The following is a 15,735-nucleotide window of genomic DNA, read 5'->3' as shown; positions in this document are numbered from 1 at the left end:
TGTAGCTTTGATTTGGCCTGAGAAGCCTCTGTAGCTCGACTATCAAAGGCACAAATGTGTTAATCATAGTTAAACTTGCAGGCCAGGCCGAAGTGCGCTTTGCCAACTCATTCATTGTGTAAGAGAGAGGCTGTTCTCGGCAGCGCTAGCATCAAAGTTTTGTGCTGGTGCCTGTCAGCATTGTAAGACTAGAGTGAAAAAGTTTTAAGGCGGTCTCCCTCACTCTTGGCAGATCGGTGACAGGCGGCGGTATGATCGTGGACCCCCTCCGTATGGGCTACCCCCGCTCAGGTTTCGACCCGTCGAGCGGCATACCAGACATCCTGCCTCCTGGTGCCGTGCCGCCCGGCGCTCGTTTCGACCCGTTTGGACCGATCGGACGACACCGGCCCGGGTAAGTAAGTGTAGACGCGAAAAGTCTAAGTATTTTACTGTTGTCACAATACTAACATTTTCAACTCGGTGTAGCTACTCAAAAAAACAATTTTTGATACCACATGAATTAAATTATACAGTGGTACCTCTACTTATGAACGTCGCTACACACATAATTTTCAGGTGAAGACACGCCTCAACTGCAAAATATTGCCTCTTACGAAAGAAATATCAGGATACGAAAGGCAAAAATACAGTATGGCTGGTACTCGTAGCTCCTAGAGTTTACTTGAACGTAACATACTTATAACTGCTCTGCCATTAGCTATTGCCTAGCTTTCCTGGCATCCAATTGGCTAAGAGGGACCTCTGCTGTATGTGTGTATCCGAGCATCCTCTTCATTCGCCCCTCGTGTCCCGACAGCTTTATGTAAACGTATTAACTTTTATTATTTACTCTATTCTTTGTTTTTTACATTATGCACAACTCTGATTCGATGTTTATTGTGCAATAATCTATTCTGAACATATATGTGTTGCATGTTTTGATGCATTTGAAAGCATTATAAAAGATTTATGTCTGAATTTTGGGGCGCTTGGAACAGATTAGGGCATTTACATGGGAAACGCGTCTCTACTTACAGAAGTTTCAAGTTACGAAACTACTTCCAGAACCAATTAATTTCATAAGTAGAGGTATCACAATTAAATATATATATATCTTTTTTAACTCTGTCGGTGCCATTGACAATGTTAGACATCTAATCATATGGTCTCCAATCATCCTTCTGCTGTGAATTGAAATAGGTTTTTTACTAGTAGATGTCCAATCCATTTGGAAAACTGCTACTGGGCAAAAACAAAAAAAGAAGGCGAAAAAATATGATGCAAAAACTACAAAAAAATAATAATTGAAACAACACGAAAAAATGCAGAAACCGCAACAAATCCCAAAACCCTGGAAATCGTGAAAAGTTTGTTTTCTTTCAACTATTAAAACCTGCAGAAAAATAAGAGGCACAAACAGCAAACGAAATAAGCAAAAAATTGAAAAACTGAAGAACAGCAAAATATATTTGCTGTAAAACAAATATTGCATGCAAGTAATATGAACGACTGTTCATTTGCCTTGGCCACTTCAAATGGATTGGACGTCTGGCCGTTGATGGCAGCCAATGAGTTAAGAATAACTATTTAAAGCTCCTGCAGGTCACTTCCTGATCATTTCAGGTCACTTCCTGTTGATTGTGGCCACTTCCCGACTGCGAATGCCCATGTTTCAGTACCATTGACGGTGCTGGACGTCCAATTCCTCTAGACCAGCCGGGAGTGTCGTCCAGCGTCGTCAATGGCAGCCAATGAGTTAACATGCAAAAATATCCTGCAATAACCATTACTGTCAAGAGTAGTGCAAAATCCTATTTACCCCATGGCAACAACTAAAAACAATTACTCGAGTATCGATATTTTTGCAATCAAATATTGTATATGGCGGAAAACACAGACAAGACTGAAGAAGCAGTTTCTGCTCTTGCACTCCTCTTTAAAAGAAACTGCTGTATTTTAAGCCAAAACAACTGTTGTTTGATAGAACAATATGTCTATAAGCTGCCATAGCAGATTCATGGCGCATGAAGCCCCCGAACTATTTTTAATTTGTCTGTGTTACCCTGGAAAACCCCGTTTACGGACGTCGCGCAACCGCGTTTGTTTCAAATCAGCCATAAAAAGAAGGTAAGTAGTTATATTTATTATTCGAAATGTCTGTCATTTTTATCTTAGAATCATTAATTGATGTCTAATATTTCGTTAAAAAAATTAACTACTTAAAAAAATTATTCAGTTGCATATTTTAACCTTTTAAACAAATTACGTCACAATGAAAAAAAATGGCGTCTGTCAAGTCACGTATATCTACCTCATAACTATCGCTTAACTGTAGGGTTGTTCCGATCATGTTTTTTTGCTCCCGATCCGATCCCGATCGTTTTAGTTTGAGTATCTGCTCATCCCGATATTTCCTGATTCGATTGCTTTTTTTTTGCTCTCGATTCAATTCCAATCATTCCCGATAATTTTTCCCGATCATATACATTTTGGCAATGCATGAAGAAAAAAATGAATAAAAGTCGGACGAATATATACATTCAACATACAGTACATAAGTACTGTATTTGTTTATTATGACAATAAATCCTCAAGATGGCATTTACATTATTAACATTCTTTCTGTGAGAGGGATCCACGGATAGAAAGACTTGTAATTCTTAAAGGATAAATGAGACTTTGTATATTGTGACTAAATATTGCCATCTAGTGTATTTGTTGAGCTTTCAGTAAATGATATTGTAGCCATTTAACTTCTGCCCAAATGCATGATGGGAAGTGCAACCATGACTGTGCGCAGTGGTACCAATTGATGTAGCTTCTCTGCGTTGGGAAATATTATAGGGTGTTAAGACAAAGATCAATTACTACCTTTCTTCCCCACATTGCTTCCCACAATATTTCTAATCGTAAGGAGAGGGATTGTAAGGCTTTAGCCAATTAAAAAAGGACTCCAAAGGCTGCCAAAATTCACTCTACTCATTTTACGCTGCCTTTTAGCTCTATATAAAGGCAAAACGGCGCTATTACAGATTGAGCGCGACAATGCGTGAGTGGGTCGTGCAGAGCATGCGTTAATTGCGTTAAATATTTTAACGCAATAAATTTTTTGAAAAATTAATTACCGCCGTTAACGGGATAAATTTGATAACCCTACCTTAAGCCTAAACTAAAGACTCTGGATGAGTGTAACATAGTATGTCTGATGTTAAATACAATTAGAAAATGATTTAATTTTAATATATACATATATATATATTAGGGTGTCCCAGGCCCCCTATATAAAATCACATATTAACAGATTTGGACTCGCACACCCCTTCATTGTATTCCACTTGCTAAAAGAACCGAGCACACGAAATTTCACTCCCATAGCTGGTTGCTAAGGCTTCCCTCATTGACATTCCTACTGGACTGGCAGTGGTTAACGTGTTGGTCTCGCACTCCTCTGACCAATGATCGCCACTCTCCCAGACCGATTGTCTACCTTGCACAATTCACATTGGACAAGGTGTTACATGCACTGGTGCAATACAACTGAAGTGCAATACAACTGGATAGTAGCAATACAATTGAAGACAGGGAAGTGACAGCTGCACTACTGGAAGCTGGCCTTGTCAGCCGTGGGGAATTGGCGGCGGTGATGTTCGACGACCTGAAAGATGAGCTGCCGCTCGTCTTCGTCCTTCGTCAGGCACTGGTTGAAGTCGGTCTCCAGCTTCACCGCTCGCTCGGCAACATCATTCACCGACTTCAGCTCGGACACGACAACTGGAACTTCCCGCAGATCCACGACTGTAGCTGGGAGAGGCAGCTTCAGGCAGTGGAACAGGTTCTGCGACCTCCGGGTGATGAAGTTGCCCAGGTCAGCCCTCTTGAGTGTAAGGGTCCTCCTTCCTTCCAGCCTCCGCAGTTCCTTCCCTTTCCTCTCAGCCTCATAGAGGTTGTGCAGCATCTTGGCCTTCTCCTCTTCCTCAGTCTTCGTTGAAAACATCGCCAGGGGGGCCAAGTCCTCGCTCAAGTACCAGAGATGCCCACAGAACTTCTTGAGAGCAACCGAGCCGACTTCACTGTCAACAGCTGTGTATCTGTCCAGCTTCTCGCACATCTCCAGGTCATTGACAGGTGCATCGACGGTCACTGGAGCTTCGAACCACCGCTTGAGGTAGACCGTCACTGCGAACACGTTGATCTTGTGCAGAGCTCTTGCTTCATGTGGAGTGAGTTGGAACTGCTTCCGGAAGATGTAGATTTTCAGCGAGTAGATGCCTTTGGCCATCCATCGAGCCCGGTGGTACGCCCCAGTCCGGTTGAAGCAGACAACTTCTGTCCCGGGGCCCGTGAGGAAGAAGCGGGCGAGGAGGAGGAACTTGCGGTAGTCGTCCCTGTGGTGGGTGGTCTCCAGCTGGCTGTCGATAAACCTGACGACTTCGTCCTTCTTGAGACGCACCCACTCGGAGAGGTTGTCGTTCGGATCGTCGTCAAAGGGAGATGCCTTCGAGTTGTCCAGAAAATTCCATTCTGCTTTGAAGCAGACGAACAGGGAAATATCATGGCCAGAGGATCGGAAGAAGAGGTCGAAGACAGCCGCAATGACCAGTTCCATGCTATGATCGCTTGAAAGTGCGATTTTCTCAAAGTAAAGTCACATTCTATCAGAAAAAGACTTGCTTAAACCACCTCCCACGTGGTAAGCTTCCCAAATCCGACGAGTTTTTCAAAATCGGTAATATTTTGGGGGGGAACCCCCCTCCCCCCCTTTCGAGTTTCAGATAGCTTTTCTGGATCGGCCACTGTCAACACCAGGTAAAGGCAACACCGCATACGTTCTATACATTTGAGTGCAAATGGACAGTTGAAAACAGATCAGGATGACGCCCCTACCCGGCTGGCCCCTGTATACAGCATAGCAGACATTACATGTGCTCTGAGGGAACCCTAAATATTAAGCGATCATTGTGAATTTTTTCTCACAGTACTTTGGCAAGAAGTGCAATGCATTGAGAGGGTGTGCGAGATTAGTTTCCTGGATTTACTTTTTTGGGACACCCTAATATATATATATATATATGAAAAAAAGGCATGTCCGATATTTTTTTGCCGATTCCGATACTTTGAAAATGACGTGATCAGACCCGATCTATCGGGATGCCGATCGATCGGGACATCTCTACTTAACTGTATTTTTTTGTTGTTACTGTCGCATTTTCCTCAATATAATAGATGATAAATATTAGATCCAAACAAATAAAAATTGAAAAATAACGTTTAAAAGGGTAAATATATGAAAAAGAAAATCTCAACCACTCCTTGATGTATGCGATTTCTGCATCGCGACCCTTGTTATATTACCATGTTTCACCCATAAAATCCCAGAGAAATCCAGCTGTGGTCATTCACAGCTGTGTCTTGACATTCGGTGATACATGCTGCATGGAGTTTTTGGATCGAAACAAGGTAGGTACGTGATAATATCTCGTTAAAATCGTGGCGTCTTTAATTCTGCTCTCGCGTGCTCTCGCCTCCAATTAGGGTTTTACTGTATAATTTTTTTTGTAAATGCCCTCCGGTTCAAAATTTTTCTTTTCCCAGAAAATTGAGATTTTAACCTTTCCAATGATGTATCACACATTCATATCAGACAATTTTGAAAGTTAGCCAAATTGGGGGTCTCAGAGCGGAACTTCGTCGCCTGAGTGTTTTCCGCCATATGGATACATTTCAGTATCTTGATACTTCGATACTTTTCCATACTTTGACAACACCAGAAAACTCCACACTCCATGGAATATAATATTATGTTCAATGAATGGCTCTGACCAAAAATGGCCGGCAAGTGACAGCACCCGTCCTGATTAGCTTACGTGGTGTTTTTCGCATTTAGTTGTATATACCTATGCTATCTATGGTCACGCGAGTTCTTTTATCTCACTTGTCACAGGCCCGACCCGGACCATCTGCCGCCGCCAGGCTTCGACGACATGTTCATGTAGCCGCTTCCTGTCTTCTAGCCAATCACGGCACAGGATACTCTTATGAGGAAAAAAATCTTACTTACAAAGTAACCTTTTGTTTTGAAGTGTATTAGTAAACAAAATGGATGACGTGTGCTATAAATAGACATTTTCTTTGACAACAACAACCAAGACCACACCTCTTTTTTTGTCTGCTGACTCCGCCCCCTTTTAAATCACACAGTCATAGCTACCTAAACTAAGCAATAGCAAATATCAACTTCAACATTTTGATATCATTTTCATCTAGATTTTGTGTTTTAATTATTATTTTCACACACAAAAACAACCCCAAAATACAAGGGTCACGTTTCAGTGCCATCGACGCCAATTGACGTCCAAATGGGTCGGACGTTGATCGCCGTCAGTGGCAGCCAATGATGTGAGATGAGAGGTATTTAAGGCTTATTAAACACATAGATACGTAGGGAGAGTATACATTTTTTGCGCTTATTTTTGCAAATATTCTGCATTTTCTTTGTTTTATGTGTTCTCAACATTTTGGTTCAAACTTTTCTTTTACATTTGTTGGTACATTTTCTCACCTTTCACTTCCATAAACATGCTGTTGACAATACAAGCCACGCGTTCTTTCCCATATTTCATTTATTTTTTTTTTTTGTGCCAAAATATTTGTGCAGATTACGATTATATAATATTTTTTGGGGGAGGGTGGGGACATTGGCCTCCAAAATGCAGGTTGACTTTTATCCAAATCCTGCATGTTTATCTTTTTTTGCAACCAATACTACTTTTTTGTCTGACTTTCCATCCAAATTCTGATATTAATCATTCACGTTATTGTATAAGTCTTTTGTCCAAATTCCATATTTCTTAAATTTTGGTCCAAATTGCCACTTTTCATTTTTTTGCATCCCAAACATTCACATTTTCTTGACATTGCTACCCCAGGTGGGCGCTCCAATATTATTGCCATACTTAAGTTTCACATTTTCAAAATAAAATTCCTTTTTTGTCCCAAAACATTTGTCTATAATCCTTGTTTCTTTTCACTCATCTTATTTAGTCATTTTTTGCATCACAATTTCCACATGATATTGCTCTCCTATGTGGTTAGGGTTCCTCCTAAGAATTCAAATTTTTCATTTCTTCACTTATCTTTTTTTTTCAATAGTTTCATTCCAACTCCCAACTTTTTTTTTCCCATTGCTCCCCACATTTTTTCTTCAATACGTGTTTTCATCCAAACAAATTTTATTTCTGTGCCCTGATTTCAATATCTTCTTGAAATCGCTCCCACTAGTTGGCATCCCAATACTCTTGTTAGACTTGGCTTCAAATGTCCCTGCTAAAATTTAAAGAATTTCACTCCCAAAATATTTGTCCCAATTCCACATTTATCTTTTGTCCCAATATTTGATCCTATCAACTTGATATTGCTCCCACTTGTGGGCATCCAAGGCTTCACATTTCCCTCCGAAACTTTTTTTTTTTTTTGGTCCCAAAACATCTGTTAACCTTGCACATTTTTTTTGGGGTCTCAATAGTTTCATACCAATTTTTTTTTTTTGTGTGTGTGTCCCAATTTTCTTGACATTTCCCACCCTTAATCCTTCTCCCACATGCGATGTCACTCATCCAGCGGCGCCGGTGGTTCCTCATCGCCGCTGGCGAGCTGCTTCATCCTCATCCCAACGGACCCGTATGTCCTTTTGGGGCCAAGGAAGGGCGCGCGGCGGGATGAGGCAACCCCGCCTCGGCAGACGGACGCCACGAGGAGCACTGAGAGGAACATCCCGCCCAGGGTGAGCAGGCCCAGCCCGGCGATGATGCAGCGGTCCAAATGCGATCCCAGCCGGGCATAGTAAAGCTCCAGACGCTCCATCTGGCGGGCTGAGACAGCATCCCGGTCCACACGAGCCTCCCGCGGGATGGCATAGGCCACCAGCACCAAGGCTACACCGCTCAGCAGCAGGACCACGGCCAGCGCCAAACCCCGGTCGGATGAGCGCCGGTCGTGGCGACGGACGGGACGCTCTGTGACCTCTGAAGTCTCGTCGTCATCGTCGCCAAACGAGTCCTGGAGATGCACACGGAGGGGGAAAAAAGCCAGTAATGCTTTTGTTTTGTTTCTTACGGCGCAGTCACCCCGAAAAAGGAGGCCCAAAATTCTTGATGATTTTGTGGGGGGGGGGGGGGGGGGGGGGCATTAAAACAGACTGCAGCTAAAACATATATCTACATATATACAGCATATATATATATATATTAGGGGTGCCAAACGATTAAAATTTTTAATCGAGTTAATTACAGCTTAAAAATTAATCGTAATTAATCGCAATTCAAACCATCTATAAAATATGCCATATTTTTCTGTAAATTAATGTTGGAATGGAAAGATAAGACACAAGATGGATATATACATTCAACATACGGTACATAAGTACTGTGTTTGTTTATTATAACAATAAATCAACAAGATGGCATTACCATTATTAACATTCTGTTAAAGCGATCCATGGATAGAAAGACTTATAGTTCTTAAAAGGTAAATGCTAGTACAAGTTATAGAAATTTTATATTAAAACCCCTTACTTACACAATGCTCATGGGTGCTGAAGCCTATAAAATCAGTCGCATCCAAGCGCCAGCAGAGGGCGACAAAACTCCGTAAAACACAACAAGTACACATTTCACTGTCCTGTCATTTTAATCTGTTTGAGAGGGCCATTTGTGCGTTAATTGCGTCAAATATTTTAACGTGATTAATTTAAAAAATTAATTACCGCCCGTTAACGTGATAATTCTACAGCCCTAATACATATATATATATATATATATGTACAGTGGTATGAGAAAGTATCTGGACCTTTTGGAATTCCTCACATTTCTGCATAAAATCACAATCAAATGTGATCTGATCTTTGTCAAAATCACACAGATGAAAATACAGTGTCTGCTTTAAAACCACTCAAACATTTATAGGTTTTCATATTTTAATGAGGATAGCATATAAACAATGACAGAAGGGGGGGGGGGGGGGGGGGGGAATAAGTCAGTGAACCCTCCGCCTAAGGAGACTTAAAGAGCAATTGAAGCCAATTTTTACCAAACATTTAAAGTCAGGTCTGTGACCAATCACTGAGTGGTTGAAAGCTGCCCTGCCCACTATAAAACACACATATGGTAAGAAATGTTGATGAGAAGCATTGTCTGATGTGCATCATGGCTCAGTCAAAAGAGGTGTCTGAAGACCTGCGATCAAGGATTGTTGATTTGTATAAAGCTGGGAAAGGATACAAAACCATCTCTATAAGTCTGGATGTTCATCAATCGACCATCAGAGAAGTTGTCTACAAATGAAGAGTTTGGCACTGTTTAAGGGTGTAACGGTACATGTATTTGTATTGAACTGTTTCGGTACGTGGTGCTCGGTTCAGAACAGAGGCGTACCGGACAAATTTCTGACGTAACCCTTACTTTTCGAGGCTGTGAGTCGATCGGGTTACAGTTTCTTTTTGATTATTATATTTACTCAGTCTTCTCTACTATAATGAGGACCAACACGGTCGGACAGTATATCCCAGAAAAGTCAGCGGCGCGACAACGTAGCCGCCGCGAGAACGCAGTGAAACGCGGGCGTTAAAGTGAATCAGCCAATGCACACCAGTCGCAGCGCGGCCGCGTGTTAGACGCATCCCAGAAGCGGCTCAACATTTCAACATTACGCACGCGAAAAGAACAGAGTTTATTATTTGACGTGAGACGCGACCCTCCTGCGTCAAAACTACTACAGGTAGCTAGGATCGGGCAGACCGGAAGCACCTGGGGTAAAAATACGGTGGATCCGGTCGATTTTCAAAATAATATGCAATTGTAACCCACTTTTTGAGTCCATCAGATCTCTTGAGTGGTAGATCGGGGCACAGTTGACTTGAAATGAGCTAAAACACCTGTAATTAAATAAGGATAATAGACAGATCCTGCTTACACAATTAAATTCAATAATTTCTGTGTGGCGCTTTAACTTGACAAAATCCACCAATAAAGCTTTTGAAAACCGTTCATAAGAGAAAAAAAAAATACTCATTGAGGCATTTCATTTGTAAAATACATGTTAAAATCTTTGTCATTGGGATTGCGTTTCTCTTTAGCACAGGACTTCTTTTTTCTTTCAGAAAGAAAGCTGACTAATACGCGGGGTCTGAAAGGCAAATTGTTGTTGGATTATCTTTAAATACCCGCTACTTTTTGAGCAGGATTTAGCTTTGTGTAGGCTAATGTTCCAAAGTTGAAAGGTGTGTAATAAACAATTAGCACATTTATATTTTGCATTTTGTTTTCTTACTGTACCGAAAATGAACCGAACCGTGACCTCAAAACCAAGGTACGTACCGAACCGAGATTTTTGTGTACCGTTACGCCCCTAGCACTGTTGCTTCTCTCCCAAGGAGTGGCAGTCCACCAAAGATGATGCCAAGAGTTCAGCGCAGAATACTCAGAGAGGTAAAAAAAGAACCCTAGAGTGTCTACTAAAGACTTAGAGAAATGACTGGCACAGTCCAATATCTCTGTGCACACATCAACTATATGTAAAACCATGGCCAAGAATGGTGGACTCCGCGGAGAAAGCCACTGCTCTAAAAAAAAAAAAAAAAACAGCATTGTTGCTTGTTTAATGTTGGCAAAAAGGCACTTGGACACTCCACAGACGTTTTGGCAAAATATTTTGTGGACTGATGAAGTTCAATTGTTAGGGAGTAACACACAATGTCGTGTGGAGGAAAAATGAAACAGCTCACCAACATTAACACCTCATCCCCACCGTGAAGCATGTTGGAGGGAGCATCATAATTTGGAGCTGTTTTGCTCCCTCAGGGCCTGGACAACTTGCAATCATTAATGGAAGAATGAATTCAAAAGGTAATCAGGATGTTTTGCAGGAAAACCTGAGGCCTTCTGTCAGACAGTTGAAGCTCAAAAGAGGACTGATGCTGCAACAAGACAGTGATCCAAAAAACAATTAACTTGAGAATGGTTTCAGAAGAACAATATACATGTTCTGAAGTGGCCAAGTCAAAGTCCAGACTTGAACCCCATTGAGATGCTGTGGCATGACTTAAGGATTCATGCCAGACATCCCAGGAATCTGACTGAACTACAGCAGTTTTGTAGAGAAGAATGGGCCAAGATTAGTCCTGATCTATGTGCCAGACTGATCTGCAGCTACAGGAAGCGTCTGGTTGAAGTTATTGCTCCCAAGGGGGCGGGGGGGGCACAAAATATTAAATGTGATGGTCCACTGACTTATTTTTCCCCCTTCTGTCATTGTTTGCATATTATCTTTATTAAAATAACCAATAAATGTTTGGGTGGTTTTAGTTAAAGCAGACACTATTTTCATCTGTGTGATTTTGACAAAGATCACATTTGATCGTGATTTTATGCAGAAATGTGAGAACTTGGAATAGGTTGAGATACTTTTTTATACTACTGTACATATTGACTTTAGTTTTGCCAGATAAATCGACAGTGGCTCTCTGTTTCACCAATGAGACGTCGCAAAAATCACCACATGACTCCATTATACCATTCAGAGGTAACAATGTTTTTTCTCTGCTAGAGGGCACTCATGCTGTGTTGTTCTGGCCTGAATTCGATGATTTTATGGTCATTTTTTTGGCCTACTATGGTCGTGTAATAGGTTATAGTACAGTATAATAATAACAGTTCATATAGATGAAGTTGTGCTTCTTTTCAACGTTTACTTGTACTTGAGTACATTTTTGCACGACTGCTTTTACTTGAGTAATATTATTTAGAAGTAACGCTACTCGAGTAAATTTTTTTGGCTACTCTACCCACCTCTGCTCTGCTATCTTTTTTACTTTGGGTTTTTTTTTCTGGCCCTAGTACATAGTCGTAGTTTTTGGCTCGGTGTCCAGATACTTATGTCCAACCTTGTGGGCGGAGTCAGGCTGATAGCCGGCATTGCGGAAGCCAGGCCCGGCATCGTCAGCGTCGTCCGGCGACGAGGACATCGGAAGTGGATGGTGGTGTCGCGCCGTGGCCAATCGGCATCTTCCTCACTGGACGCAGTGACATCACATGCATTAGTAGCGTCATAATTCCGCCTCATCTTTCACTCGCTAGCTAATTGATGAGCAAGGTAACAGTACCAATAACAGGACGGGTTAGTTTCATACTGTTTTCATTGAGTTTTATTTTTGCACTGGCGCCACCTTTAATCAGGGCCCAGGCCATTTGGGAGCCCTAAGCAAAATAATGCCAAGGGGCCCATATTTTTCGTCACAGTGTACTGTGAAACCCATACATGCAATCCAACCCATACGTGCATAATTTGTATATTAATCAGATTTTTCGTTTCTCTGCTCCATAAGGATAAATTCTCTTCGACATATTCGTGCATCTATTTTCCAAGCAAGTTTGAGCACCAATCATTGCAAAGCAGTTTCAACGTCATTCCTCAGGTTGCCAGATTGTAATGACAAGAAAATGGATGTTTGCACCGATAAACGGCAATGTGCAACACATTATTCACGATGCTCTAATAATAACGTATAAAATGAGGTTGCCAGATTGGGGGCTCTTAGTGGTCAGGGGCCCTAAGCAGCAGCATAGTTTGCGTATAGGCTGGGCCGGCCTTGCCTTTAATCAAAACGTTCTTTTTAGCCACTCTCTGCCATTGACAACGAAAAACGTCCTATTAATTTTGACTGGGATTGGCGAATGAACGAATTGGATGTCTAATGCCTTCAATGGCAGCCAGTGAGTCAATAAAAACAAAAAATAAAAACTTCAGTTCCTCCTTGTTGATTTCAGGGCATTTACGTGTCCCTCTGTTCATTTTTGGTTCGGTTAATTTTGACGCATTCATTAACTGAAAGAACCAAAATGAAGAGGAGGTGACCTGTAAATGGCCCAAAATTAACAAGGAATTTACCTGGGAAATCCCCAAAATGCTCCCGGTCGAAATACATTGGACGTCTAGCACCGTCAATGGCAGGCAGCCAAAGAGTGAACTAGAAAGTGACCCAAAAAGGCTCAACAGGAAGTAACCCAGAAATGCCTGAAACAGTTAAAAAGTTACACAAAATCAACAGATGGTGACCCTACCATCAACCAGGAGTGCCCTAAAATCAACATGAACTGATCCAAAATGTACAGGAAGTGAACTCCCAGAATGGCCCGAAATCAACAAGAAGTAACCCATAGCTACCCCAACATCAACGGATGATGTACTGGGACACAGGACGTGACCCTGGAATGCCCCAAAGTCAACTGAAAATGACCCAAAATCAACAGGAAATGACCCAAACTTAACTGGAAGTAATCCATAAATACCCCCAAATCAATAAAGAAGTTACCCGGAAATGCCTTAAAATGCTCCCGGTCAAATTTAATTGGACGTCTAGCGCCGTCAATGCCAGCCAAAGCGTGAACTAGGAAATGTTCCAAAAATGCTCCAAAATCAACAGTTAGTAGCCCAGCAATTTCCTAAAACAATTAGAAAGTGACCGAAAATCAACAGAAGGTGACCCACACTAGTGCCCCAAAATCAACAAGTAAAGCGCCAAATCATTAGGAAGTGACCCCAGAATGCCCCAAATCAACAGTAAGTGACCAAGGAACATAAAGTGACCCAGGAATGCCCTAAAATTAGCAGGAACTGATTCAGAATGAACAGGAAGTGACCCCAGAGTGCCCCCAAATCAACAGGAAGTGCCCAGGGTACAGAAAGTGGCCCAGAAATGCCCTAAAATCAGCAGGAACTGGTCCAAAATGTACAGTAAGTGACCCAAGAAGGCCCCAAAATCAACAGGAAGTGGCCCATAAATGCCCCCAAAATCAACAGGTGTTGCGCCAAAGAACAGGAAGTGACCCCAGAAAGTCCCCGAATCAACAGTAAGTGACCATAAGCTGAGTCCTGGTGGCCGAAAGGTGTCATTGCATGTAACTGACTTTCCTATATATATAAAAGTTGTAGAGCAAGGAAAATGAATGAAATGAACAAAAAAATATATTTTTGTAATGGGTCTAAATTATTTTTCAAACAGCTCATGTGACTAGCACCTTAGACGGTCATTTGCTTTGCATATCATTTAAAAAAAAATGGGGAGGGGCATTTTATTTTTTTATAAATGATTTTTTTTCTTTGATTGAAAATATATTTTTTTTATAATTGAAGCACCTTTTAAGGGGATTGAATGATTTAGACACAAATGCCCTACCCATAATAAGGCCCAAACACAAAAAGGATAGCTAAAATCTAACTTTTTTAAATGAAAAATTAAGTGTTCAAATGCAAATTTTTTAGTCTCAAATATTTTTTCGCATTCAAAAACTTTTTTGTATGATCAAAATTTTTCTTTTTTGATTGAAATGATTTTTCTTTTGGAAAAAAAAAAATTTTTTTTTGTATGAAGCAACTTATTTTTTTGATTGATTAATAATGACACAAATGTCCAAGCCAAAATGTGGCACAAACGCAAAACATTACTTCAATCAGAAAAGTTGCTTCAATCGAAAAAATGGACTTCAATCCAAAAAAATCGAATAAAAATAGCTTTCAAATGCATTTTTTTGAATTTCAATTTTATTTTTGCATTCAAACATTTTTTTTTTTTTTTTTGATTGAAGCAACTTTTTTTTTGATTGAAGCAACTTTTTTTTGGATTGAATCATAAAGACACAAATCAAAAAATATGGCTCCGCCCAAGGATACAATTTTGGACTGAGGTAACTACATTGGCACGACACTGGCGGGCGTACCATATTCAGCTGATGATGATCTTGGTGAGAAGTATAGCTGTCCTACCAGCAGCCTGATGTAGAATTCCCCTCAAGAATGATGGGAAACAAAAAAATTATCATTTTCATACTCTCATTTCAACTTATTATTATAAATATTCTTGTAAGTAAATTTTATTACTGACACTGCGTTTCGGGGTCATCAATATGTTGTGCCCCCCCCTGCCCCAAAACTCAAACTCCGCCTACGTAAGTGACCAAGGAACATAAAGTGACTTAGGAATGCGCTAAAATTAGCACAGAACTGATTCAGAATGTACAAGAAGTGACCCCAGAGTGCCCCAAAATCAACAGGAAGTGGCGCATAAATGCCCCCTAAATCAACAGGTGGTGCGCCAAATAAGTGATCCCGGAATGCCCCCAAATCAACAGAAAGTCTGCATGTATGTTCCAGTAATTGAATTAAATACCAGAGCAAAGCGCTTTTATTTCTGTTCATTATGTTATTACATGAAATTTATCAGAAATTTAATACATAGGCCTAACCCCAAAATAATGAATCGTGGTTTTTAGGTGAAATTTAGCTGAAACATACACACGTGAAACTCTTTAAAACATGAAAAATTAGCCAATGGGTGAATAGGAGTACGCTGGGAGTATCGTAAACGTTTCCTATTGACTTAAAGACGTCATATTTCCCCTCAAAGACGACCTGTCCCGCGCATGCGTACGTGGCGAGCGAGTGGCGCGCGCGACCTTCACATTATTCCGTGCTCACACAGCGTCTAAAGACGCATCTCCACACGCAATTAATCGCTACGATCACATATCATGATCGTAGGATGAATCGAGGAGGAAAAAGAAGAGGACGAATGTGCTTACCTGACGGGAGGCAGGGAGGAAGGATGGATGGGTGGACGAGGGAGGGATGACAAGCGGAGTGGATAGGCGAGCTTCGAGGAGAAACGCGCATGCGCACAAGATGCGGATGCAGCATCCACTTGTG

At 41.2% G+C, this 15,735-nt stretch overlaps 2 protein-coding genes across 5 annotated transcripts in view; one reads left to right on the top strand and one right to left on the bottom strand.

Moving 5' to 3' along the window:
* The window catches only part of LOC130921588 (proteasome inhibitor PI31 subunit-like), a 20,576-nt gene extending 13,596 nt beyond the window's left edge, over positions 1-6,980 (top strand). Inside the window, exons 6-7 of the mRNA XM_057845657.1 lie at positions 233-394; positions 5,924-6,980. Of these exons, the coding sequence (XP_057701640.1) occupies positions 233-394; positions 5,924-5,975 (214 nt within the window). The 3' untranslated portion in view covers positions 5,976-6,980. The remainder of the gene's footprint in view (positions 1-232; positions 395-5,923) is intronic.
* LOC130921589 (transmembrane protein 74B-like) lies at positions 4,666-15,735 on the bottom strand. 4 transcript variants are annotated; one of them, XM_057845660.1, is made up of 4 exons: positions 15,612-15,708; positions 14,751-14,803; positions 11,918-12,046; positions 4,666-8,037 (listed from the first exon to the last, which is right to left on the bottom strand). In XM_057845660.1, the coding sequence occupies exons 3-4, from the start codon at positions 11,996-11,998 to the stop codon at positions 7,588-7,590; spliced, it is 531 nt and encodes a 176-aa protein (XP_057701643.1). In that variant the 5' UTR covers positions 11,999-12,046; positions 14,751-14,803; positions 15,612-15,708; the 3' UTR covers positions 4,666-7,587. The 4 variants fall into 4 exon arrangements, with proteins under 4 accessions (XP_057701643.1, XP_057701644.1, XP_057701642.1 ...); XM_057845659.1 differs by having other exon boundaries at positions 5,741-8,037; positions 14,751-14,819; positions 15,612-15,735; XM_057845658.1 differs by having other exon boundaries at positions 5,749-8,037; positions 14,751-14,974; positions 15,612-15,707.

The sequence above is a fragment of the Corythoichthys intestinalis genome, chromosome 9, assembly GCF_030265065.1.
Source record: "Corythoichthys intestinalis isolate RoL2023-P3 chromosome 9, ASM3026506v1, whole genome shotgun sequence".
NCBI lineage: Eukaryota > Metazoa > Chordata > Actinopteri > Syngnathiformes > Syngnathidae > Corythoichthys > Corythoichthys intestinalis.
The sequence above is the reverse complement of the archived record's forward strand: the minus strand, read 5'-3'. Positions and strand labels throughout refer to the sequence as shown.